General features: G+C 40.9%; 1 protein-coding gene across 1 annotated transcript; it reads left to right on the forward strand.

The window, feature by feature from the left end:
- The first annotated feature begins 645 nt into the window (after positions 1-645).
- Positions 646-25,622, forward strand: pigk (phosphatidylinositol glycan anchor biosynthesis, class K). Its single transcript, XM_041056168.1, has 11 exons — positions 646-779; positions 975-1,028; positions 1,172-1,263; positions 1,805-1,940; positions 2,724-2,835; positions 3,262-3,358; positions 4,361-4,478; positions 5,097-5,207; positions 6,632-6,804; positions 12,805-12,880; positions 22,943-25,622. Exons 1-11 carry the CDS (start codon positions 714-716, stop codon positions 23,057-23,059), a joined length of 1,152 nt encoding a protein of 383 aa, XP_040912102.1. The 5' UTR covers positions 646-713; the 3' UTR covers positions 23,060-25,622.
- The last annotated feature ends 1,482 nt before the right edge of the window (positions 25,623-27,104 follow it).

Here is a 27,104-nt window from a genome sequence, read left to right on the forward strand (position 1 = left end):
CAGAGCTAAAGGAATTAGAATTGTATGAATTTAATAATTTATGTGAATACATGTACATAAGCACGTATGCCTATATTTAAGGGAAAATGTATCTACTTTTGTATTATCATTGTGCTTTGAAGTACCAAATATAGTTCTGCATTTTCATGCATTTGCTTATGTTATTCTTTCACTCACAACTTTATTTGTTGTGCTAACAGTATACGTGTATCTGTGATTTATGTTTCGACTGATCTCTTACACAAGGTTTGAGCGAACTTTCATTATATATGGGCGCATTGTTTATTGAGTATACATCATTGGTGACCATGATGACCATGACCATGTACTTCAGCAGACAAGACGGAAATAATCGACAGAACCACATCCTGTTTTATTATCTTATAAAACATTAAATAAATCATCACAAAAGGAACAAACTCATTGTGTTTTATGATCTACAGTGTATGACAGCGACATCTTTAAATAGTCATGATTTACCAGCTCGGCCATAAAATGTCTTCGTATATGACCCTGAGGAGGAGCAGCTCAGCGCGACCTTGTCAAGCGCTTTTTCTACTAGTTAAAGATTAATGTCGTTTCCCCCCCGCCAACCGACCCACTCCACACAGGAACGTTTATTTTGAAATGCCCTCTACCGGAAGTACTTGCTGGGCGGAGCCACCGGTTTTTCACTTCCTAGTTGTGATGTACATTGCTAACACAGCTGCACAATGTACATACTTACTTTACTAAGCTTATTTGCCACGCACCTGTTAGCGGGCAGTATTAACATCGAGGTGATTGTATATTTTTTAGCACGCAGCTCTGAATTTGTCGCCAATTTATGTGTTTCACGTTGAATTGTAACTTAAATGTTCCCATGTTAGCCGTTTATGCTAGTCGGTTAACAGCTGTTTTGGTGATGAGCCTGCTAGCTTGTTCGAGTCAGAACCGCATAAAACATGTTTATTAATCTTTCCCTTGTTCCTCAGGACAGCGCGGGGCAGTTCTTCAGCAGTGGCCATACTAACAACTGGGCTGTTCTGGTGAGCATTATTTGATGTTACATATTCGTTCCTGGACATGCTAATTGTTGTTTTTTTGCATTAAAATGGGATCCGCGGGAACTTGTTTGTGGCTAATTAACCGGCTCTTCCCCCGTTTTGCGCGCTCTGTCTTCGACACTCAGGTGTGCACATCCAGATTCTGGTTCAACTACCGTCATGTGGCCAATACATTATCTGTGTACAGAAGTGTTAAGAGGCTGGGCATCCCCGACAGGTAACTGTGATAAAGCTGCCTTAATATGTCTCATTTACTGTGTCAGTTTTACATTTTGAATGGTGATAATAATCTGAAGGTACATACAGGCATTGTATGGTCTAGATAAGTGAGATGTTGATATTTAGGATACTGACTAATCATTGTTTCCACTACTGATAAGTTGAACACTGCTAAACATTAGTTTGGACATGCCCTACAACTGTATGCAATCTATTTGGTTGCATGTTTTGACAGTTTTTGATGAGTCAGAGACTAAATGATTAATTGAAACTGATAGATTGACTGTTGAAAATACTTGTTAGTTGCAGCCCTATGTCAGTAAGCAACATGGTATACAGTTCTTTGAGCAGTCTCACACACATTGCAGCACAGTGAAAGCGTAAACCATACAGTTCCATCAAGGTAAATTAAGAAACATTTCCTAAATCGCCCCTCCACTGTTATGTTATCAGGCTAATGATTTGTACCTTCATAACATTTACTCATTTTCTAAGATAATAACTTTGAATCTCCTTTGTCATTTTCTCTTTTTTTCCAGCCACATAGTTCTGATGCTGGCTGATGATATGGCTTGTAACCACAGAAACCCCAAACCTGCCACAGTTTTCAGCCACAAGAACATGGAGCTGAATGTGTATGGTGACGATGTGGAGGTGGACTATCGAGGTTATGAGGTTGGTTCTCATTACACGATTGTTAAAATCTGAAGTGTGTAACTAGCATATCTTGCCAACTGCAAAGCGCTGGTGGAGGGAGGTATCCCATATAGTTTTTCACCTTCTTTATAAAAACTTAATATATATGTATATATAAAAAGGCACTTGGTTAGATATGTAAGTTATATTGTTATGTCCAGGTGTAGGGAATTGGATGGGGAATGGGCAACACTGTTTGTCCAGTATTTGCTCTGTCTGTTGACCAGGAAATGACCTGATATCATATGAATCCTTAAATAGAGGAGCACCCAAGTGTTTTGTTTGTTATGGACCAGGGCAGAGCCACGCAGGCTTTTCCACAGTTTATCACAGTTTGTTTTTGATTATTTACACTGCTTTGTGCGGGTTATTTAAAAATGAATAAACACTGCACTTTCAGTCTGTTTGCTGTCAAATGGTCATTTCATTTGCAAGAAAAACTGATAAAGATGAAGAGGATAAAAAGAAGAAAATAATACGAGTAATTGATTTTCAGTTTAATTAAAAGATAAGTAAAGCAGGACAAAAATATTTGTCTGTTACCTTATACTGACCCTACTGATGCAAATGAAAAGATACATTTTCTTTTCTCTTTTCTCTTTTATTCTCCATTCTCTTTTTGACAGTGCCATCTTCTGACTGTTTTATTGAACATCCGTTCATGTACATTACATTAGAAGATGTACATTTCATTATTGATTACTTCCCATCCATGCTAGTTTATGACAACCAATGGAATTTTGTGCTCTGCCTGTGTTTCAGGTAACAGTGGAGAACTTCCTGCGGGTTTTGACTGGAAGGCTTCCAACCAGCACTCCACGCTCCAAACGCCTCCTCTCTGATGACCGAAGCAACATCCTCATATACTTGACAGGTAATTAAAGGACAAATCCACAATCAGATACTCCTCTTTTACGCTTATATTTAGATATATAATGTATAATATTCAATGCTAGGAGTATTAATTTTCTGCATCTGTGCACCTCCACTTTAGTTAAAGATTCCTCACATGTCCTAGATTCCTTATATCTCCTAACCGGCAGAGAAGGGAAGCTCTCTTGTGATGTATTTTAAAGATATTTAGTAGAAAAGAGTTAGTTTTTATCAAATCGTTTCTTTATCATCTCTGTCTGTGGCTGAATGTTACTGCAGTCCTTTCAGTGTTTCAATTGTTTCTCCCACACGGAGCATATGACTGCCAGCCTTTTTCATGTGTCTTGTTATTTTGCAGCTGATATCATTTTTTTGCATTATGAATCAGAGATGAATGAATTATTAATCATATGTGTTCGTTTAACAGGCCATGGTGGGAATGGTTTTCTGAAGTTCCAGGACTCTGAGGAGATTAGTAATGTGGAACTGGCTGATGCTTTTGAGCAGATGTGGCAGAAAAGAAGGTAAATAAGCTGGAAAGCATCATACATGATAAAAGGAAAAGGGCTTCACAAAGTAGCATCAAATATTGTGTTTCTCCTGTTACAAGTCTTTCTTTCCCCTGAGGGTCAGCGAGCTGTTAGCTGCTATTAGCTGCTCTTTGTTCATCCACCATTCAGTATACAAGTGCATGGTGTTGGCTCGGCTGCAACAGTGCTTTGGTGATAAAATGTGGAGTTTTTAAGAAGAAACCTAAAACCAGCTTAGGGCCTTGACAGTGCATTTTTGTTGTAAATAACAAAGTACGAATCTGATGAGAGTGGTGTGAGTGAACCATAACAGTTAAGCTGCAGGCTGTAAAACATAAACAAGGATCTGAAAGTATCTGAAACGCTCCACAGAGCTGAGGGGATCCGTAGAGTCTGTAGATGGAACTGTATTTATTTTCAAAGTGCTGCAGTATGTAAGTTGTGAATTGCAAGACACTAAATGAGTTAAAGCAGCACTCTGCTACCGGCGCTTCTATTGTCCTCCGAACCTGTCAGCAGAGTGGGTTACAGTCAGGCAACAGGCTGCTACAGAAAAGCTTAGTGATTCTAGCTTTGATGTTGATGGGATAATTGCAATCTTGAACTGCCAAATTACATCCACCATAGAGACTTTGCCAAATCACCTTGATTTAGTCAAATGGATATAAAAGTCTTATCATGTTTGTCTAAGCAGGTGGAAGAAGTTTGTAGTGAAATCTCTCTTTAATGGAGGAGGAAAGGAAGGGAGGGTTGGGGGAGGGAGTGACTGTGGAGGAGAGGGAGAGACTGTGTGTGTGTGAGTGTGTTAGAGGGACTGAATGGAGCTGTTGGTTTTTCTTGGTCACCATGGCAACTGCAGTATGAAAGATGGTGTGAAGGTTTGTGTGTGATACCAGTTTATTGGAACAAATGGACGGATGTTATGCCAGCTGTGTGTTCTCTCATCAGTTTTGTTTTGAGAATGCACATGATCCTGTCTGTGTGTTTGTCTTCCAGGTACAACGAGCTGCTCTTCATCATTGACACCTGTCAGGGGGCCTCCATGTACGAGAGGTTCTACTCTCCAAACCTCATGGCTTTGGCCAGCAGTCAAGTTGGAGAAGACTCCCTGTCGGTGAGTTACCTGCCCTCATATGGAAGAGAGAAATGAGAAATCATCAATCAGTTTGAAAGGTTTTCTAATAAGCAGTGTGGTTTTGATAACACACTGCAACTGAAGACTAGTTTTGTGTGCTATGTTCATACAAACTCATCCCATAAAACAAACATGAATAAGCAAACAGTCAAATGAACTGTGAGTTCTAATGTCCAGTTTTTATATAAAAGCATATGCTGTGTTTGAAATAACTCCCTGTTTACTCTATAGTGCACTACATTTACCCTTAGCCATTTTATTTTTTTGTGTGTGAATGTGTCCATATATAATTCCCTCAAAATTTCCATAATGGAGTAATGAGAGGGAGTAATGTACACGGTGAGTGCAAAATTTCGATTTACCACTCACTGTTGAGTAAACTATTGAGTGTCGGTTAAATAGGCTGTAGTGAATGAGGGGGTGATCTCAAACACAGGCATTAACCCATTTATTTTCTTCACTATCAGTTCTTTTGGTGCTTTATATACAGTCTAATACACAGTGGAAGAAGCTCCCCTCTGCTTTACTGAGCTGTATATGCTGTTGAATATTTAATATTCTTATTCATACATTTTTTTAAACCCTGTCTCTTTCTAGCACCAGCCAGATTTGGCCATAGGAGTCCATTTGATGGATCGTTACACCTTCTACCTGCTGGAGTTCCTGGAAGACATCCACCCCGCGAGCAAAACCAACATGAATGACCTGGTGAGGATTTGTGTGCTTGTGTGCATGTGCACTCTTTTACCTAGTGTCAGTGAGTACATGTGTACCATAAAGCAGCAACTAATGTTTACTTTCATTATCAGTTAATCTTCTCAGTAAGTTGCTGGTTAATTGCAATTTTGCATTTTTGCTTAATACATTTTTAGACATTTTCCAGATTTAAAAAAATGATCTGAGTAATCAAAAAAAAAAATCTTTTGTTGCCGTACAGTATGACAGTAATTCATGCAGGATAATGCTTTTGTGGTGGTGTCTGAGAGACTTTTCCTATGAAAAAAACGGGGGTTTGGTACCTACAACACTGACACAATACCTGTCCTGCGCTGCCCTCCTCACCTACTTCATATTATAAGGTTTCTGGTCCTGAAAGACCCAGATGAAAGTCTCACAGGACTCTACACTTAAAACAGAATGTCTGATAGTGTGTTTAGGTTGTTGGCCTTTGACACATGATGGTAGAGATGGTGAGTGCATGCTGCTCTGCTTCGGGCCATGGCTCAATATCAGCAGCACCTCCCTTTTTCATCTTTTACACTCCTGCAGAGATCCACAGGCCTGAGGGACCACTCGTCATCCCCACCACCTACCCCGCCGTACCTCACCAGGAGTCACAATCAAAACACTTCAAATCCTTACTTAGGGATTCAGTGCAACCTCAATCAATGTGCTCTGACTAAAGCTTATTATTCCTTCTAATTTTCCTCCTTCTGAAGATGAACTCTTTGTTCATGTGCTATTTTGTAGAATTAAGGATCAATGCTATGGATTTCCCTGACAAGCCCACCAATTTTTCTATGTTTAATCCAGACTGCAAAGGCTCGCCCTTTGATGAAACAGAAATTGCCTCCCCGCTTCCCTAGAAAATCCTTTAGCAGTCGTGGGTTTTTCAAGTCTGTTGGGCTGTTAGAGATAACGTTCACCTCGGTTTAATGATTTTTACTTCTCTTTCCAAATGAAGAACCCATTCGGACAACACACTGATGAATCACACGCTTAAGAGGATTAACCCACAAGTGGTAACACACCAGGCACCATAGATTTGTAATTGATAATGACATGCACAAATGTCAGACTCCCTGCCTCTAATATTCTTCTCACACTGTCACATATTTTATCACCTCCCACTTCAGCTCCAGCTATGGTTTGATGCAGCTAGCTACAGGTTACAGTTCACTTTCAGTGGTATGAAAAAGAGGAGAAACTAAATATTTACTTCTGTCTGAGTATGAAAATCCTCCAAAAGTGATGTGCACCATGTAATTAATGCTTTTAGCTAAACCTCACAGCACCATGAGTATATATCTACAGTATGTTTACATACATGCAAATACAATACAGACATGTCATCTGTTGCAATAAGCTGCATATTCCTAATACACCATTTGTGATTTCTCCACTTTTTCCAGTTCAAGGTGTGTCCCAAGACTCAGTGTGTGTCCACTCCGGGCCACCGTACTGACCTGTTTCTGAGGGACCCGGGAAGTGTCCTCATCACAGATTTCTTTGGTAGCGTCCGCAAAGTGGAGATCACCATGGAAACCATCAACTTGACCGATCCCATCGAGCAATTGGAAGAGAAGTAAGCTAAATCAATTTACTTGTTGTAATTACTGGAGTGTTTCCACTCAATTTATCTTTCTTATATGACAGTAATTATAACATGAATGGTAGCCTTTGATGGAAAGCCTGCCCTTAAAAACCTTCCTTTTTAAATGTGCTTTTATTGGATTTTTCTTTGTACTGTCCTTTAATATTTTTTTTAAATGCCCACATACAGTATGTTATGTATCTGAGAGGAAGTTAAAAAAACATCCAACACATCATAATGCACTGCAGATGCTAAAACTGGGAAAGATCTGTGGTACATTAAACTCTAAAGGGAAGTGATTTTTCAGGTGGATTAGGGATGACCTGGTTGTAAAAGCCTTAACTGAAATCGTCATCCTGTTGTTTTAAGTGAAGTGCTGCGGGCCACATTTGTTTCATGTTGGGTTCCCAGCTAACGAGGCTTTGATTTCTGTTTAGAACATCTCTCATTAGTGATATTGATTCCTCAACTAATGATGTGTTGAGTAACCTGTTTCTGGGAGAGTAAACCACACTGTGCATGTCGCTATGACTACCTTGTAGACGACATCAGTGTTTAGTATATTCTAATAATACATCTCACTCAGATAGTATTTATTTATCTCTGGCGCTACCTTGTGATGAACAGGACAACATACATCCATATCCAATTCACTGCATTTGTTGTGATAAATGTACTCGACCACTAGATGGCTGTAGTATCAAACTCTTAAACATCATCTGCTCAACATCCTCTGTGCCTGGTGACATAGTGTTTGCTTTCTCAGACGGACGCACTAATCCCATAATAAGGACAATCACTGGGAGTTTTAGGAAACACACAGCTAATGCACTAAAATGTAAAGAGTCCTCCATATATTGACTCATTAAGCTGTTGGTAAGGAATAGATTGAGGTGCTCTATAAACAGATGTGGTAGAAATTCAAACTTTATTCACAATTACCCTCCCCCCACTTCTATTAATTTCATTAAGCTAAGCTTTAATTGAACCACTGGGAGGTATTATAGTCAAAGAATCTAATGCGGTTGGCTGCTAATTAGTAATTAGAGGCAATTGCCATACCCATTTTAGTCATCAGCTGTTTTGGCCTTGGGCTAGTTTGTCATTGCACACAACTTCCCCCTATTACTTTATTATTGATTAGGGCCAACACATTAGGCTTGCTGATCCCCCATGCAACACAGAAACACAGCACCAGCGTTATTGAGCTGGGTGTTGCCCCAATTCAGTCCTAGAGAGAGACGTTTTTCTCCAGTTCTGATGTAAGAAACCAGCAATCCCCTGATTCATTTGATGTTTAATGGAGCCAAGTTTAGTGATGCACCAGAGCCCTAGTAGCATCTCTGTACTTTTAAAAATGATAAAAAACGCTATTGTGAAAGTTCAAACATATCAGGGAGACTAATGACACTTTCCATCATTTTATATGTCACATTAGTGGCTCTTTAGCCCCATTCAGGTGAGATTAATATTACAGGGAAGAAGGGGGTAATGAAGTATTTGCTGTGCTCCCCTTAAGTCTGAACAGCATTTTGACCAATTGCAAAACGTGGTACACAAGAATATTCTGCAGGAAAACCACGACCTCTAACACCACTGGGCTTATGGAATAATGTCATTTAATGTTTTCTTTACTGTTAGCATTATTAAATCATTTGCTGGCAATTTGATTATTTGCACAGGCAAATTCAAACTACTCAAATGGGTCATTCTGAACATAAGAAGTGGTGTTTGCAAGGTTCTTCACACAATTACAGCAGTTAGGCTATACAGTGACAATGACAGGTTAGTTACGACAAAATCAGTTGTAAAATTATGTTAAAATAGGCTGAATGTTGTCAACAAGGTAACTTCTATTGTATTTTAGTTGTCTGACAAAACTGAAACTGTGAGCTGATCAAAATCCAGAGATACACTTTTAAAATGCAAAGTGTCTCCCTCGACTTAAATTATAAGAAAGACCAGCAAGTGTGCCAGAAACAGATGGCAATGCATTTGGGGCTGTAATTATTATTGGGGTGAAACATCATAGGAGTGCTCAGGATGGCATTAAAATCACTTACCAGAAGCCACTAATCAAAATTAGTAGTCAGTTAATCAATTGGTGGACTGACATAAAATTAACTGGCAAGTATTTTGGAAAAAATTCAATCATTCACTGATTCTAGCTTCTTAAATACGAAGCGTTACTTCTTTTCTCTGTCATGTTTGATAGTAAACTGAACGTTTGGGTTTTAGACAGTTGGATAGACGGGACAAGCAATTTGAGTGTCACCTTAGGCTTTTAATGGGCACTTTTCACTATTTCAGACATTTTACGGAAGAAAAGCCACCCCACCTTCACTCGAGATATAGATCCTGTCTGAGTTTTTGTCGACAAAATCAAGAGTGAGCCTGGCTCAAAAAAGCCGTCACTAAGAGAATACAGAATTGGGATCTTTATGAGACCTCTGTCTGGACGTTTGGAAGTTAAATAAGAGCATTTCATAAGACCTGAAAATGTGTTGTAGTGAGCTCTGTGTGTTCCCACCCAGAAAAGACCACAGATGTCCTCTGAAACAAGCTGTTATTAAATATAGTGCTGGTTTAATCCACTTTTGTCAGCTCATTCGGCCACTCAGACAAGTGGTGGAGGATATTTAGAGAAGATGGGTGCATGTGTGTATGTCTGTCTCCTACTAATTCTCCGGCTCACTCTCGTCTCTCGCTCTCATTCCTCTCCTCCTCTTTTCCTCTTATTCTCTCTTCTCCTCTCACCCATTTCTAAACGGGCGTTTTTTCCTCAGAACAAGCTCTTCCATTAAGTGGATTGCACTTGATGGAGAGGACGTTTTAATGGACCCCCTCGATCCTCTTCATTATACATAGGCTTAACAGTGTAATGACATTGTGCAGTTACCTACTTCCAGCAATAGGTGGTTGTTGACCAAAATGCGTCTTCCTGCGGGTCACTCGACTCCCAGGATAATTACAAGTACCAAATTAAAGCTGAGTTCATATCCAATTGAGTTATAAAGTAAACGTAATCTAATTTGCGACCTGCAGTGCTGGATAGAGTCTACAAAAGCTACTTTCGCCATTAGTAGAGCAGATGTTAAAAGGAAATTTGTTTGATCCAAAGACGGCAGCTGGAGACAGCAGTGATTCCAGGGCTGGAGGTGGGGAGGGGCAGTCACAGCCATTAGAATCAGCTAAGTGAATTGAAAAATCCTCTCCAAAAATCTCTTCATAGAAAATAAAGTGGAAAGTGGTTTGAATTGAATTATAGCTCATCTCTTGTGCTAAGTGAAAAGGTGGGGGTGGGGGGTGGCAGCGGTGAGACACTGGCGCCCTCAGTGACATGTTTCCAGTGGCAGAAAGAGCTTGGAACACATGGAGGGCTCAGCGGGAGATCGTCTCCCTGTCTGCCAGCCCGGCCTGTTTTCTTCAGTCTGTGTTGCTGTCTGTCAGAGCAACTTTTGCCCTACTGCACAGACATGCTCAGGAGAGAGAGGGGGAGCGAGATCGACCTGAATAGAAGGGGATGAAGACAGGGAAATAAAGAAGGAAGAACAAGACAGCAAAAGCCAGAGAGAAAGCTGTTGAGCAAAAGTAACTCAGAGAGAAGAAAGAGACAAAAAGAAAAGAGGAGAACAGGTTGCTTCACTCAGCAAGTGGTTGGAGGAGAGCCATGGAGGCACACTGGGGGATATGGCCCACTTTGTCAGCACCTGTCTCACCTGAACTTTCTTTGATTATCCAAAAACAGCCTCCACTCGACTGTGACCTTTAGCTGAGAGTCTTCTTCCTCACTTTGTATCAGACTGTGATGTTCGAGACAAACAGTCTTTCAAAAAAGATCTACATGGAAGCATGCAAGCTTTTTAAGACTGCCCCTGGCAGTTGCGGCAAGTTGGTGGATCCGAACAGTTGTAATGGGTTTGAGAAGTCTTTGAACTGTTAGGTGTAATGTCGTTTTGACATTTTCTTTCCATGTCTTCATGTTTTTTTAGTAATACGTATTTTTGTCGAAGCTCTGCTGAAAGCCTCACAAAGATGGTTCGATTATATGCTTCAGTTTTTCATAAAATAAAGCCAGTACAACAGAACCCACAATATGGTAAACCTACAGGAACACAAAGTTAACGTAAGTGTATAACAAACACAAACAAAAAATCCAGAAAAGCAATGAAGGGGACCAAATGTTCCTAAAACCCTCAGTTTTGTCCTTCAGAGCAGGCCTGATTCTTTCAAAACAGAGGACAAGCAATGCGTCATTTGGTTAATGCTGTACTGAAGGTAGTCATCACTTAGTGGCTTTTTATGTTTGGATCCCATTGTTGATTTATGTTTGCTAATATTGCTTTATGGGATAAGGCTGACAATATTATATATAGATATTTTTCTTGTTGTCCGTAAATCCTGTGAAAAGACCAAAACCAAAAATGGTCCTGTCAGTCTCGGAACTGTCCAGCTTCAGTTCATTAGCACATTAGTTGAGTGTTTATAAATATAAATGGTTTATTCGTTAACTTTTCACATGTGGTTTAGGGTCAGCTTTCCTCCATCTTTCACTCTGAAAACTGAGCAGTTTTGTCTTTACATCAGGTTGTTCGTCTTTGCACGCTGGCCTTGGTTAGAGTGCTACACACACATATTTGTCCAATAGAGTGTTTTTGTAGCTTTTTCTGAAATAATGCTTCTGCAATTCAGAAAACACATACTTATAAAACCAGTCATTGTAAAATCTTTAACCATTCTCTCACTCATTCGGCTCCTCAGTTACTACATTCTCGTGTCCGATGCTGAGAACTACAACAACCAAATACAAATAACGCAATTTATTTTTGTTTCCTTCTGTTGTTTTCTTCAAGGTTTTCGTATTATGTTTATCAAATGTCAGTCACCAAACTATAATACTCCAATACTTACTATAGGAGATAAGACCTGAGTCGTGTATCACAACCATGCCTTGTGTATCTACCCAGTGTTGTTAATACAGACTGACTCAGATAGTTTGGTCTGCCGGTGGAAGAGTTTGGGGTCTGGGGTCTTCTTTCAATTAAGTGCATGTTAAATTCTTTCACCATCCTACGTTAAATTATTTGCCTTTTTTCTTTGTGCTGTTACCGCTTGAGCAGAATTTTCTAGTTTTTGTGGATTCAGGTAATTTAGTGCTACACAGTGAAATCCAAAGCTAGCAAGCTTCACATTCAAACTTTCATTTGTATTTCCTTTGTGAGTGAACTTGCAAAGAAGCGCAATGAGAGTACTGCGGGGTGTGGATGAGACGCTGTGGAGAGCTGATGCTTGATCCTCTGTAGCATCAATAACATTAGCTGCATCAGAGGTTGTTTACCCATACAACAAATTTAATGCCAAGCGTATGAGTATTGAAGTTGACTCTAAAGCGCCTTCTAACTTTCAGTGGTTGCTGCATTGATGTTCACTCTGGTTTTTAGAAAAAAAAAAATGAACCAAAGTGCTGAGTACACCATGGGCAGTACAGGGGGCCTGGGAGTTTGGAGTTCTCCTAACACCTTGAAAATCGTTAGAAAAGTTGAAGAGTGGGTTGCTTGAAATATAGATTTTAGGTGGGGTATTTCATTTTAAAAGCATGTTTTGTATGTTTTCTTTTACTTTTGTCTTGTCCTCAAGAGTTCTGTAGTGATATACGTGAGATCCATCCATTATCAAGGTGATTTTGACTCTTTTATGGTTCCTCTGGATGAGTTTTTTTCATTCATTAAGAGGGAAAAATGGGTTCATTTGCAACAATTTGCTCTGCATATCATTGACTCGGCTCTGCAATGATCTGTCAGTCACACACACCTCTGCGACGCAAACACACTGCCAACAGCGACACTGGAGTCTGTTCCTCTTCCTGACAGCTTTTCTTCATCACTGAGTAATGGTGTCCCACATAACAAAAGCTTAATGTTTCCAAAGTGCAGTTTGCTTACTTCCGATGAATGCTAACAGACTGCTGTTTGTGTGTGTTTTGTCTTACAGTGCTGTGAATGGAGAGCTGCAAAAAGAGATGTACTCATATGCAGACCAGCTGCCAGTGTCTGAGATCATCCATCAGGTAAGAGACCCACTGAAACACCAGGGTCAGTTGAGGACACTCAAAACCACATGAACAGGCCCGTGCTGATATAATCCAGAGGATTTTGACATCCATCTTATTCACGATAGGGCGTTGTCGTCTTGTTTGTCATGCGTAGGCAGCCATGTATTTGAGCGCCGGTGTTTTTATCATTTGAAGTGTGTCCATGCTCACCCTTAATTTGGACACAGAACAGAAAGTTATGTACAACATCCACCAACAGATGCCTTTGTGCCGTTTCCATGGTGACGGCTCTAAGTGTGAAATGCAAGTGCCTCCTGGTCTCGGTGTGGAGGGGCCACCGTGAAATCCAGCAGAATGGATAGGCAGAATTGTGGCGAGGAATTGTGCATTCACCTCATTCTCAAATGGATTGTGGCTTTCAGTCGGCCGACCTTCACAAATGAACACCTATTCCTCCTCATTCCCCCTTTACAACATGTGCTCTGCATTCAGAATAGCCAGTCTTGGAACCTGTATCACTCTTGTAAGATTTTCTATTATGAGCCTATTAAAAATACCATTTCTATACTTCCACTTCAACTTGTGCCTCAGAAAAGTAACAAAGTCACATTAATCTTTGCCACAGGCAAGAGCAGACATGATTGTTACTTACATTTGGGATTCAGCTGCCTCTGAGAAACCCATACATAAAAATACAGACAGTGTACACGTTAATATGAACGTCTACAGAGTATTAAGGGAAGATAAAATGAAATAACACTATTGATCTCCAGGTGGGGAAATTTGGTGTTAACAGGAGCAGAAAGGCAATGGAAGAAGTATAGGTAAAAGTACAATATAGTAAGTATATGCTCTGCAAATGAGCAAACAAAACAGGCACTGCTTAACATCCCGATTGCTGTCAGCACAAAGGGGCGCCTGAGTCACTCTGTCTTGCACTTGGGGAAGATGAGCCTGTGGGTGAAGGTGCCACAGCTTATCACAGAGGGATTGGGAGGTGTTGCCTAGGATGGTCCGTATTTTTTCCCCATATCCTCCTCTCCACCACTGCCCCCAGACTGCCCAGTTTTAGTTCTTAAACAGAGCTGGCCTTCACCAGCGGGGTATTAAGTCTGTTGGCCTCCCAGGCCTTGGTGCTGACACCTCAGCAGACCACTGTAAAGGCTAGTGCACTGGAGACCATCAGCAGTAGTCCGCTGCACACACTGAAGGAGAAGAGCCTCCAAAGAAAGAACAGTCTTTTCTATAGAGAGCCTCAGTGTTGTCTGTCCAGTCCAGTTTCATGTTTATGTCCAGTCACAGGAACTTGTACAAGTCCACCGTCTCTATTTCCTCCCCCTGGATGGTAATATGGGGTTGAGTATCCCTGCAATAACTAATAAGTTTGTGAAGCTTAGGGGAATCAGTTTTTGCTGCGGCAGTGTTGAGAAGTGTTGGTTAAACTTTGTGGTCATTTTAAATACTGTTGTTTATGGTGTTTTTGTATTGGATTGCACTCTGGATTGAGTCTCAGCATAAAATTCACTTTTGCAAGCAACATGTTGGTAGTATGTATTGCGGAGCTTTAATAATGGTTTGCATCAACCTTTGCATATAATGGTAGCATCTCCTTTTGTGCTCTGTAGCTTTATATTTGATTGTCTTCCACCCCTATGGGTTCCCACATTTCTGTGGAGTGTTTTATTGCCTTTCAGGTCAGTGTTTTGGTTTCTGTTCTGCTGCTATACTGTTTCGATTCAGTGTCGGTGCTCTCATCAGTGTTGTTTCCAGAAACAGTAGGCAGCCATTACCTTCCCAGCACTTAATGGTAGAGAGACAAAGTGAGAAACTAGATAGTGAACATAGCAGCTAAAAAGCAAGATATTTTTCACAGGAGTTGTTTGAGAGCACAACAGAGGTGACCAGATATATGACTCCACATGAATGATAAAGTTGCTCCATGTCTCCTGGATGTTTAAACTGTTTGATAACATGTTCGCCAAATCAACTTTATAAGTTGATCAGTAGTAGTTAATGCATGTGCAGGTTTAATAATTTTGTTATTCTTAAAAGTCAAATAGTGTAATGCTCATACCAGATAAGGGTTTGCTTTAGTGCTTTACTGTTATAAGTCATTAAAAAAAACAAACAAACAAAAAAAACAGGTGCACTGTCTAAGCCTCATGGGACGTCATCTTGCATTGCCTCCTAGGGATTATCATTTCCAATTAAAACAAAGGCAGACTATTAAATATGATATTTTTGCTGAGGAAATTGTGACACTTGGGCAGCTGTCTCGCTTTAAATGCTTAAACAGACTCCAAGTAATTTCAGTAGCTGAACTAATGCCAAGTGTCAAATCTAGCTCTGTGATTTTAAAGCCAAAGCAGAGGATCAAAGCAGCTGCTTTGTAGGGTTTCCAGAACAATAGACACCACTTCCCCTAAACAAGGTAAAGTGATACCTCGGCTGTTTTTGATTAGTAAGCAGAGACAGAGGCATTAAATCAAACTGCAAAAAAAAGAGTCATTTGTTGAGGTCAGGTCTGTTTGAAATGCTCCTGGGTCACATTTCAGTGGCTTCAGTAGAGTTAGAGTTGCTGACGTTTGATTTTAAAGTGATGTTCATCACCTCTTTGCAGTTGTATAATAAACTGTTGGTGTTGATATCAAAGGTCAGATCCAGCTGAACTAAGTAAGTGGTTAAAAAAAAAAAACTGGAAACATCACTGACTGACATTGACTTTAATGTGAACAAAGGAGTCACAGTCATTTGGCCCAGAGAAATGAAGCTGACCACAGGTCTGAGCCCTGTCAGACGGCTTATTGGGTATCGTGATGGGAAACAGGAGGGGTCTCCACACCCAGCGACACTCTGTTAAATTAACTGAGGACTGTCCTCAAAAGCTGAGCAAAACACAGGCCAGTTTCAGATCTGCTGCCCGTTGCTCAGATACGAGTGCCCCATAAACTGTGTCCTTACTTTTCAATATGTAGAAGCAGTCACGCTATTGAATTCTCAAACACTCGTTCACACAAACACACCCAACTAAGCCTCTGCCGTCTGCTACTTGGCTTGATATCTTGGCTCAATCTTTTGTCGTCTTTCCTCCTTCTCTGTCTATTCATCTTTATACATCTTTTTTTTTCTTTTTTGTGTTTCTCGCTCTCTTTTTAAATGCACCCACACGTACAACACACAAACACACTCGTCAACCCGACGACCCCTGGCAGAGATTTCGATTATCGGCTAGCACTCCTGCTGGGTTGAAGATGGGAGTCCTGACAGACTGACTCATCTCGCTCCCCCTCACCGTAGTCCATCTGCACTGCAGCAGAATGACCAATGTCCATCAAGTCTTTTGACAGCTCTCCTGTTTTTGATTAGCTGTCACACTGGACGGAGTGCTCTCCGAGATATCTTTGTTTTCATGCCGCTGTGTTAGCGCCCTTTGTTATCACTGATCAGATGCGCTCATCTGAAGAACTAGATGTGATTTTATCTCTTAAAATTTGATGTCTAAAATATTCCCGAGTGGTCTGAAGCTGATTTCAGTTGTGCCACGAACAAAAACAAATCCTCTCACTGTGTTTATCTTCTAAGAAAACCATTTTCCATTTGCTAGGAGACCAGGCGACAGCTTGTAAATAGAAAAGTCATCAGAGTGACTGCCAGTAGATATATAAGGCTGTGCTGTATGACATCTGTATACAAACTTCCCCTCATTGTGTATGTGGTTGTGTTTATGTGAAGAGTTGATTAATGCCCTGTCACTGTTGGCAGTTGTCTTGCTAGTGGTGACAGGATGAATCCCCTCTTCCCACCTTCTCTTCCCAACCTCACACATCTCATCACGTTGCCAGTGCTTAATCACAATATGTTCAGTTCTGGAAATAACTAGAAGAAGCTCTCTCTCTTTCTCTTTTTTTTTTTTTTAATCTCTTGTGTATTCCTTATTTCCTCCATCGCTGCTGTGAGTCCTGGTTTCTGGCGTCAAATTTTTATTTGTTCTTTTGCCAGCTTGACGCTACACCATATGGCTCCAGAGAATCGGAAATGGAAACAGTGAAAATTAATGCTTTGCTTCTATCCCTCGCCAAATTCCCCTTCCCCTCACTTAGGTTGCAAAATGACTCTTATCAAAAGTAGATGTTGGGACTGTGTGGATCACAGGCCAAACAACAAGCTCCCTCCGTTTAATCAAATAGGATTTTCTTTGCTGCTCAATAATTACAAATAATATCCTGTGAAAAAGCAAAACCTTATGCCTTATGTGAGAATAATGCGCTCACATCTTTGACTACCCCAGCACTTGCTGAGGGCTTGAATGTCAAGGTAATACAGTGCAGTGTCCTGGCAGCATACAATGGCTGCTGTTCTGCCATCCAGCTCTGCACAACATAAATTTGCTGCAGTTTTGACCTTGGAGTACTGGTGTTGGCAGGATGTCTCAGACCTCCCTCAACGACCATTAGCATCCTGCATGGCCATGTTAATTAGCTCCAATCAATCAGATGGGTGGCTGTTAATTGATTTTACTAGTGAATTGAATACACAACACAAAGTGTGTGTAACGGAGGCAGGCTTCTTGAGTGTAAGTCCCTGTCCTTGGCAATGGGATGTGAATGGGCCCATCATTGAAGGTCAGCAAACACTCACCTCTTTTATGCTCCTCTCTCTCAGCCGTTTCTCCCCTCGCTCTCATTTCTGTGCCCGATGTTTCTTTTCCTCAGTCTCCTTCATGTCTGTTTTTCTTTGTCTGAAGAAGCTGCATTCTTTTCATTGTGTTTTATTCTTTGAGAAATCAAAAGGTCTCATAGAAGTTTGACAGAAGTGCAGAAATTTCTATCTAAGGCTGCTCAAACGTTTAAAGTAGTAATTAAAGTGGTTATTAAATAGTGGGCTGTATCACTCAGTCTTTTAATCAGTTTAATCAGAATCACAGAATTCATTTTCAACAGTTATGATAACAAATTCATCTCTTCAGTAGGTGCTTTTTTTGAGGTTGTTGGTCGGGCAAAACAAACTATTTGAAAATGCCGTCTTGAGCTATTGAAGCTTTCATTTGGGAAATTTCACACTGTTTGACTCTACAGTCAGCCAGGCCATAATATGGTAATAGCTTATATGAAAATGTGACTCTTGGGGGATTAAAACTGTTAGCCGATATCATTGCTGGATTTTAACTTTCAAATAGGGCCTCAGAATTCCAGCATCTGTCCAGCTACATTTTATATACTAGACAAATACTCAATTGATCAAAAAAGAAAAAAAAGTAACAGACAAATTATTTGATTGTGAAAATAATCATTAGTTGATTTGTTAGAATTTTTAAGTTCATGAAATCAAAAGTAACAGTGACTTGACATTTGAAGACAGGCTTAAATTTTATGTCTGTACAAGTTGTATTTATTATTTTCACCTCAAAAATCAACAAAATATTAAATTTGCTCAGGGTGCCCAAACTTCTGCATACAACAACCCAGCTTCTCTCTTTTCTCTGACTTTATGCTGCCTGCTTCTCTTCTAGTGTTTCTCTCCCTCTCCCTCACTTCCATCTTGACATATGCTCCTCTCTCTGCCGGCTGTGCTGACGTGGCTTCTTGTCACAGTCGATCCATCTCCCTCTGCTCTTCCTTACCCAAGGGGCTTGCATTTACACACACACACACACACACACACGCGCGCACACACACATATACACACACACACACACACACACGCACACACACATACACACACACACACACACACACACACACACACACACACACACACACACACACACACACACACACAGTCCCAGTCACGCACACCTCTGCCTACCATTGTCACATAGGTCAACTGCCCCTGATGGCCACACGCTCCCAGTCGCCTTTTCTGAAGATCCCCGTCTGAGCTCTGCCTCTTCCTCCAGGTGTTGCACTCTCAGCTCCTTTCCTTGCCTTCCTGGCGGCCGTTTTGTCACCGTGGCTGTAGCTGATGGTCCCAACTCACATTTTGTTATGTAGCACAGATCTGAGGCTTGTAGTGCAGTAGTAGTAGCAGGAACACACAAGCTGAGTTTATGATTTGGACCACATTTGTGTGGCGTTTGAAATCAGTGGCCATGTGATGGCTGTCTGAACTGTCAGACCAATATTCATTAAGTTATGTCAGGGTCTCCATAGGACAGATCACTGTTGTGATAGCTGTGTGTCCCTTTGACCAGAAAACATGGAGCACGCCAACTCAAGCGTGCCGGCAGATTTAATGGAAATTTGGTCAGATGCCTCCCTTTCAACAGAACAAGAACAGACAGGTCAGAGTTGACCAGCGTTGGAAAATGTGTGGGGATTCTCCTTACAGTGTGAGCAAACAATCTTGGGCCTTGGGCCTTTCGCTCGTCAAGTCAGGGTGGAGGTCTGTTCATATTGATATCGGGGTTTGCTACGTAAAGGTGTAGTATTAGTCTGGTCTATTGAGTTAATTCTGCTGGAAAGTTTGTGACTGCTTGTTAGTTTCCTCAGACTGTTAGCACTTTTGAGGTAACTGTTCAATAATAATAATTTGCGTGTCAAAGTAAGACAAAGCTCGATGTTGATTTACTTAAACTCCATGTGCGAATGCACAGATCGTAGCAGTTGAAAGTTTCACTGTCTAAATACTGGTGTGATGATTTTTGTAAAGACCCTGTAAACATGGTTAAATATCAAAGCCTTTTTCTATAACATTAAATATAAATGACTAAATAAGCAAAAATCAGATTTAAAGTTAGTCAGAATGCCCTTATGTATTATTCATGAAGACTGTAACACTCAAAAAGTGCATCATTAGGACTGTGTGGGTGTGGTTTGATCAGACATGATTGACAGTGGTCTGGCAACTAATATGATTCAGATTATACGAAATCCTGATTGGTGTGTGGAAGTAGATTACATCAGTTGTCCAATTTAGTCCTGTTCACTTCAAATCTTCCATGTGAAATAACCAAAAATGTCCAACTCTGCCAGAAAAAAGTGTGTTCACAAAAGACTCCATGATTCATGATAATCATTGACTGAAAAAAAAAAGGGTTTAGGGCCTTTAACACAGTGCTGCTTTCAGACTAAACGCCCACTTTGATGTCTAATAGTCTGACGTCAGACAAACGGCAGAATCTGTTGTCTGAGATGTTTCCTGTACTTTTTGTCACTCTGACAAAAGCGCCACTGAATTGGTCGCTGAAAATACCTCTTTATAGTTTTGAGCTTCATTGTCTTTGCTGTTCACTGCTCGTCGAACCACATTACCTGTAGCTTGGTTTCTGTCAGACACTATCTACTGTGGATACTGTGTGCTGTATGTAGGAAAGATGATAGCGAACAATTGAAGGACAGGCCCATTTCACAGTGTGACTGAATGTACTACAGTTCTTGGAAGCCTGAATATTACTTCAGTCTTATTTTTTTATTCTTTTAGCTGTGGTTATTGTCAGACATTGTTGACCAATTTTTAAAAAATGAATCCAAGCAGAAAATAATAACTATAATCTTCAGCATGAGTGCAGCTTTAAATCAGAAGCTCTTTGCCTTGGACCTCCAGCCTTGACTCTGTCCAGCACTGTGCCTAGCCTGGAGCTCTGGGCTGATGTTGGCTGCAAAGGCCTTGCTGTCTCTGCTTTAGCATTCTGGATGGCGGTGGAGTTCTATTGATTTGACTTGATTGAGCTGTTAAATAAATTTGGAGTCAGACGTAATCCAATTTTACTTGCTGTCCTCAGTCTTTCCACGTTAGAAATTGGCAGCGTTGTCACGTAACCTGGATTGAAAAGACAGCCTTGAGAAGATGTTACCCTGCACAGGGAGGTTGCACAGAAGCACGAGTACACAGCCACACACGGGTTCCTGAACTTAACTTTTTGCCACAGTTACCAAGAGCTGTTAAACTAAAAAAGAAATGGTATGTAATCATGCCTGTTCTAAATGCTATTTAATGAGTAGAATCAGGTTATTTTAAAAACTCACTGTGTTATACAGTGGGTCAAGTTCATTATCACCCCCAGCCCTACCGCTTCAAGCTGAGAAAATGCTGCTTTTTGTTGCAGGAGCATTACATTCAGCCACTGAAAGCCCTGTTGGAGTCAGGGCCGTTGCTGTGCTTTGATCTGATTGGCTGATGGACAGAGAGTATACGGTGGCGAGCAGGGAGAAAAAACTGAATATGACTGAGGTGTTAAAGTGTTACTTTCAGACACGGTGGTAATTTCAGACTCGGTGCATATTAGTACACTCCACAGTATGTGCCAGTCTCTTATTTCTATATGCAGAAATATGGTAAATGAGCGCTCTGTACTGATGCCAATTCAGCAGTTATCAACTTCTAAAAGGGGAAATCCAGAAAAATATTAGATGTCCGCTTGAGTCGAACAGATCAGTTTATGGATAAATTGCAAGACAGTTTGACGGTTTCAATACTCAAATGCCATGAGTCATCAGGATTAGATGAAACATTACTCTGTCCGCGCTGCAAGTGTCTCACTACAAAAAGTACCGGTTATTTTAAAGTGCCTATTGTACTGGAACAGTGCCAACAAATCCTTAAGTTGTCTTCCAACTTTCTGTTGATGTTTTGCTAATCAGATGAACTCCCCAGAAGTGTGAAATACTGATCATGGTGGAAATGTGGAAGGTGGAATTTGGGGATGCTGTTGGACTCTAAAACCAAATGAGAGATACTTGGATATTGGATCGTATGCTGCATTAATGAAGTTTTGGACACCGTAAGGCAGAAAAACTCTAAAACTGGCACACAGATGCAGTACAGGCATCCCTGACTTCTGATTTTCTAGTTGACCGTATTACTTGTTATAAGTTTTATTTCCGTCCATGTGATTAATGTGAGTCAAGGGCTTGGTATTTCGGGAAATGGTGGTGATGATAAATCTGTGTTTTGGTACCAACACTAAAACACTTTTCAGTTCCTTCGTTTGAGGAACATCAACACGTTTTTCTATGAGACCTTTAGTCTAAAAGTAGCTGAACATGAACTTTACCCAGAAGAGTTCATGTCTGAGATGAATAAAATTATGTGTTAAATTAAAAATTGATAAAATAAATAACTAAAGAATACAAATGTGACCAGATATTAGACAGCACCTGAGGTTTGTTGGTGGTGGTATATTTATATTTTTAGATGATGCAGTAATGCCGATAACTTCTCTTCTGGCCACGGTCATACGGTGAGACTCTGGAGTAGGCTCTCACACCAGCATCTAATCCTCCAGGGCCTGTCAGTCTGGCTCCAGCTCCTACTGCACTGTGTGCGAGTGTGGCAAGCCGATATGGATGTACTTGAGAAGCAGTAAATGTACACTGGGTACTGTATTAGTGTTGAAGCAAGCTGGAGAGAGACAGGTTTTTTTCAAGTATATGTAGCAGTCCTACTGTACTGTATGTCTTGTGCCATTGTGTGTGTACAGTTTGTGATTCCGGCAGACTTGGAGCGCGTGCTGTGTGTTCATCCTCTTTGCCAAGTCTTGGGGTTTTGGCTTTAGGGGATGCCTTTTCTGACGGGTGATTTCCCGACTGGATAATGACAGCTTGTATAGTGTGGGATAACAGAAATCTCTTAAGTGCGTCCTTACTGCCTATCTATAGCTCCGTCGCCAGCGGAGGAGTTAGTAAGATTTTTTAGAGGTTAAATCTCATCTCTCCTCAGAATATTGCAGCCGCATTAGCATATAAATGTGCTCCTTGTGAGATGCATATTTAATACGGACGAGATTTAAAAGTATAATCATACACAAAGTGATGATGTGGCAGTGAATGGGACAAACACAAAACAGGGGAGGTGTACTGATGAGCTTTACCATCCGCTTTTTGTGTGAACCTTTGTGCTTGTATGTGTGAGACAACAGATGGTGTACATAAAGTGTTTGTGGAGATAAAGTGAGTGTATGTGTGATTCTGTGCCCGCTTGCCTGTGTGAATGACAGAACAATCAGCGGTGGCCTCAACAGGAGAAATATACACACTATTACTAACCTGCAGTCTCCCCCCACCCCCCCGCCCCTCTTCCCTTTCTCCACCCCCATCTCCACCTCGCCTTACCCCAATTCACCCCCACCCTTCCCCTCAGAAACCAAAGCAGAAGGACTGGCATCCACCTGATGGCTTCATCCTGGGCCTGTGGACTCTAATCCTCCTGGTGTTTTTCCACACGTATGGCGTCAAGCACCTCAAACACATCTTCTGAGGTCTCAGTGTTTACGATGCTGGATATCTGAAGGCGTGAAGCGGCAGACCAGGAGCTTGTACCGCAGGGATCTTACAGGGAAGGTGCAGTTTGTCACAGGCTTGTTTTCCTGAAAATGGAAGGAGAATGTACAGCAACACAACTGCTTGTCCAGATACGGTGTCGCGCTGTCGGTGCCTTTTTTTTTTTTTTTTTTAATGTTGGGATGATTGCTCTCTACTGATGAAATGTAAACATTTATGTGTTATTTAAGATGTGACAAAGAAGAAGGGACAAATACTTAAAGGCATCAGATATTCAAAGCCCCCACTCTGCATGGGCATACCACTAGTGGTGCTGCCATTTTAAAGTTTTCTTAACTGAGCCTCTTTGAAAAGGATTTCAACTATTTATTTTTTTTTTTTGAGTCAGAAGTTCTGTTTTGTTAAGCCATTCCATAATTGTATTGATTTGGTTATAAATGCACTGAATTGAGTCTGCAGATAAGAATTTAATTTATTTTCAAGAGCGCGCTGCTCTGCATATTTCAGCAGCAGCCTTTTTTGTTTAAGTGCTACTCAGAACGTCGGCTCGGTCAAAAAAAAGGAAAATGTGGGACGAGGGACTGGCTGATTGGTTGAGTGGGCTGTGGAGCGATTACTATTTAATGTCTCCCCCGTCCATATACATTACACCCCTTGACCGTCATATCACGCTCTTGAAGGATAACAATCTCACATAATCCCATCTCGCGTGATGGACCCATCCACTTTCCCATTCACCAAATTGCCCTCCCTGTGGAAACATCCATTAGCTCCCCAGCCTTGTACTCCGCTGATTGTATTCTGGGTGATGGACAGCTATTTCCCCGGCCACTCTGCGCCTCACGCTACAGCAGCGATAAGTGAGTGATAACCTAGTAAGCTGCCGGCCGTCCCAAATGAATCTCCTCTATGCTGGGACGTGTTTTCCTCCTTTTTTTTCTGCCTCTCTATCCATGTGTACCCACTGTGCATTAGGCTCATTGTTAGGGGGGAGTGACTGATGCTCTAAGCATATGGATTGAACCAGTGGCAGTTTCTTTGCTCCTTGGCGTTAGGGCCCGCCCATCGGGTGCCTGCTGTCACTCTCCCTTGCGGCTTGAAGTGGGAAATAGATGGAGCTGGAAATGAAACCACATGTATCGGAGGGCGGCTGCTGCATCAGCCACTGTGTACCTTTTCTTATACATTATTTATGCAGCACTTATTTCTTTTTCGTTTTTCCTCACTGTTTCTTATTTCCTGTAATCCCCCCCACCTCCCCCCCGCTGCCCTTTTAGAGGCTGTAAGAACATTTTATTTCCTCAATTGGTAGGATTTTGATGCTACGATTAAAGATGAAACACTGAATCAAAGGAATACGTTGGTCTTTAACTGCCTCTTTCTTTCTTTTTTTGAAGAAATATTGAGCTTCCTTACTTACTCTGTAATGCTGTTTAAAGATGAGATCTGCCTTTACTGTTACATCCTTGAAGGTATCCTGGCAGAGCTGATAGTCTAATCTTATTTTATACCACAAAGACATCCTTGAAATTGGTGCTGCTTGAGATGACTTACACACCTGCTCTGTTTTCTTTCTGGAAACATTTCAAACAATCCAGGGAGGTGTTTGAATGCAGTTACCTTTCTCTTAGAGTCTTACATTTCAAAAAGACGGAGCAGCCAATGAATCCCACCCCCCATATACAATCAGTGTATACCAGGCTGGCAGCCGATACAATAAAAATTAAAGCCAGCCGATCTCAGATGGATTTGTTTGTTCTTAAACCCACTTCAAAATTGACTTCATTTCCTTTGAGCCTCTCATTCCTACTTTAGCACTCGCACTAGCAGACGGAATTGAAAATACTCAGCCTTTCAGCGTGGCGATGTACTCTCCCATCTCCTCTGTCACTATGGCTTCTTTATGCTAATGAAGATCAGTGTCTGTCTTCCTTCGCACCTGACTTGGTGGGGAGAACCCAATGACAGGACAGTATTAGAGCAGCCATCTCCAAAGAGGAAGCGAGACTTCAGGCTGAAGAGTCAGGCAGGATCCTGTGAATATGTCACACAGGTTGTTCAAACGATGAGCAGCGTAGCTGTTCACCGCTGAGCACGCTGGTTGTCCTTAGAAGTGGAACGTCGACATTAGCCCCATGTGACAGCTTGCTAAATTTAATGATTTACGCACAAGCAAACACAAGTACACATGCTGTTTGGAGAGGCTGTGTGTGCCTGACAGGTTGTCCAATTTCCATGGAAACTCTGGATTTCCCACTGCTTGCCTGTCAGTGAGCCTTTGTTATGTCAATCATTCCCAGGAATGATAATAGTAATTTTATCAGTCACAGACTTTCATTCTCATCTTCAGCAGTAGCTGTGGCATAAATCATGCTCAGCAGCACTTGCTTCTTGTACTTTTAATTCTAAAATGTGGCTTTTTCTTAAACTTTGAGTAACAAAACACAAATAAAGGAGAGGAGACAAAGCTCACACTCGGATGGTTGCTTAGGCAGAAAGCCCAGTAATAAATATGAACAGCTTTCTCTTCTCTGTCCAGATTGCTTTGTTTGAGATTCATTCATTTATGCAAAGTTGATTTTACACCAAGTGTACACTAAGAAAGCAAAGAGAATTCAAATGAAGGACTGCTTGATACAAATGACATTTGTATTATAAGCATATGAAATCATTTTTATGTTAGATCCAGTGATAAATATTAAAACTGATGAGTTCTGTTTTTACTCTGGAGACAGCAGTTTTAGTAACAGTTGACGTTTTTATCAGCTACTGTTCCCAAGGCCAAGAATGAACTTTGTCCCAACACGATGTCCTTAAAGTGCTCAGAAAAAATAGAGGTTTGAACATTGCATGATATTCATGCAGCCTCCATGACAACATCTACAATTCTTTGACTATTACAAGATCTTGTAATTGGACCTAAAGCCTGAGATGTTTGTTGAAACTATTACCGAGGTCAGGAATGAACTTTACCAAGTTCCCCGTTTTTTTTTCAGTTCCCAATTGGTTTTTAAGACATTAATTTAGACAAGTGTACATCATCTTTTGCTAACAGTTTTTGATATTATACTTTATAATGAGCCAACTGTCTTCCTAAATGCATATTAAGTACATTTTATTGATCTGGTAAGGGCTCGACTGTCTAATATTGAAGTGTTCATGACCCTCTGCTGAATACTTCACCTCATCATCTCATAATGTTACCTTGATCTATATTCCTTACCTTCAGGTTATGTGGCAGTACTGTTTTCTCATTTAGATTTTTAGACCATTGATATTTGAACTCCATAGCAAAACATATACACCCCCTTCAGTGATCCTACCTTCTCTGCTTATTGTAATTAAAAAAAAAAAACGTACAATCATTTACGATTGTGGTCAGTGAGCTATTGTAGCTCTGGGGAATAATGAGGAATAATGAGAAGGCCCTATAGCTCTGTGTCTTTATTTATTATTTCAGTATGGCATAGCCTGATGTCACAAGCAGATAGGAAGAGACAGAGAAGTAAAAATGAAAGCTGCTGTCAGTGGAGGGAGACGGTGAGTCAGCCTCCCATCCTCCACAAAACCTCCATGTTTCATCTTCATTTCTGGGGGCTACTGCACACAAATACAGACGAAATACTCTAAATTTATATGTCACATTCTTACTATGCTGTTACAGTTTAATACAGAAACTGCTGAATGCAAGGCCACTGATAAAAAGTATTTTATTGAGTGGAATGACATTTTCCATTATGTGCAAAAAGAGGAGAAAAGAATAAGTGCTGACGTGATCAGGCAATTAGTTAGGGAACATTAAACTGATTGGCAGCAAAAAATGATAGCTGTTGTGTGATATTTTGGGAAATGCCCTTTCTTGCCGAGAGTTAAATGTTCAGATTGATGTCATTTCTGTACAGTAAATATGTAGCTGGAGTAAGCAGTTAGCTTACCTAAGCATAAAGAGGGGGAAAAACCAGCTGACCCTACTCTGTCCAAGGACAGATCCATCTATCAGCACCTTTAAATCTCACTAATGA

Source organism: Toxotes jaculatrix, chromosome 14 (genome assembly GCF_017976425.1).
Source record: "Toxotes jaculatrix isolate fToxJac2 chromosome 14, fToxJac2.pri, whole genome shotgun sequence".
NCBI lineage: Eukaryota > Metazoa > Chordata > Actinopteri > Toxotidae > Toxotes > Toxotes jaculatrix.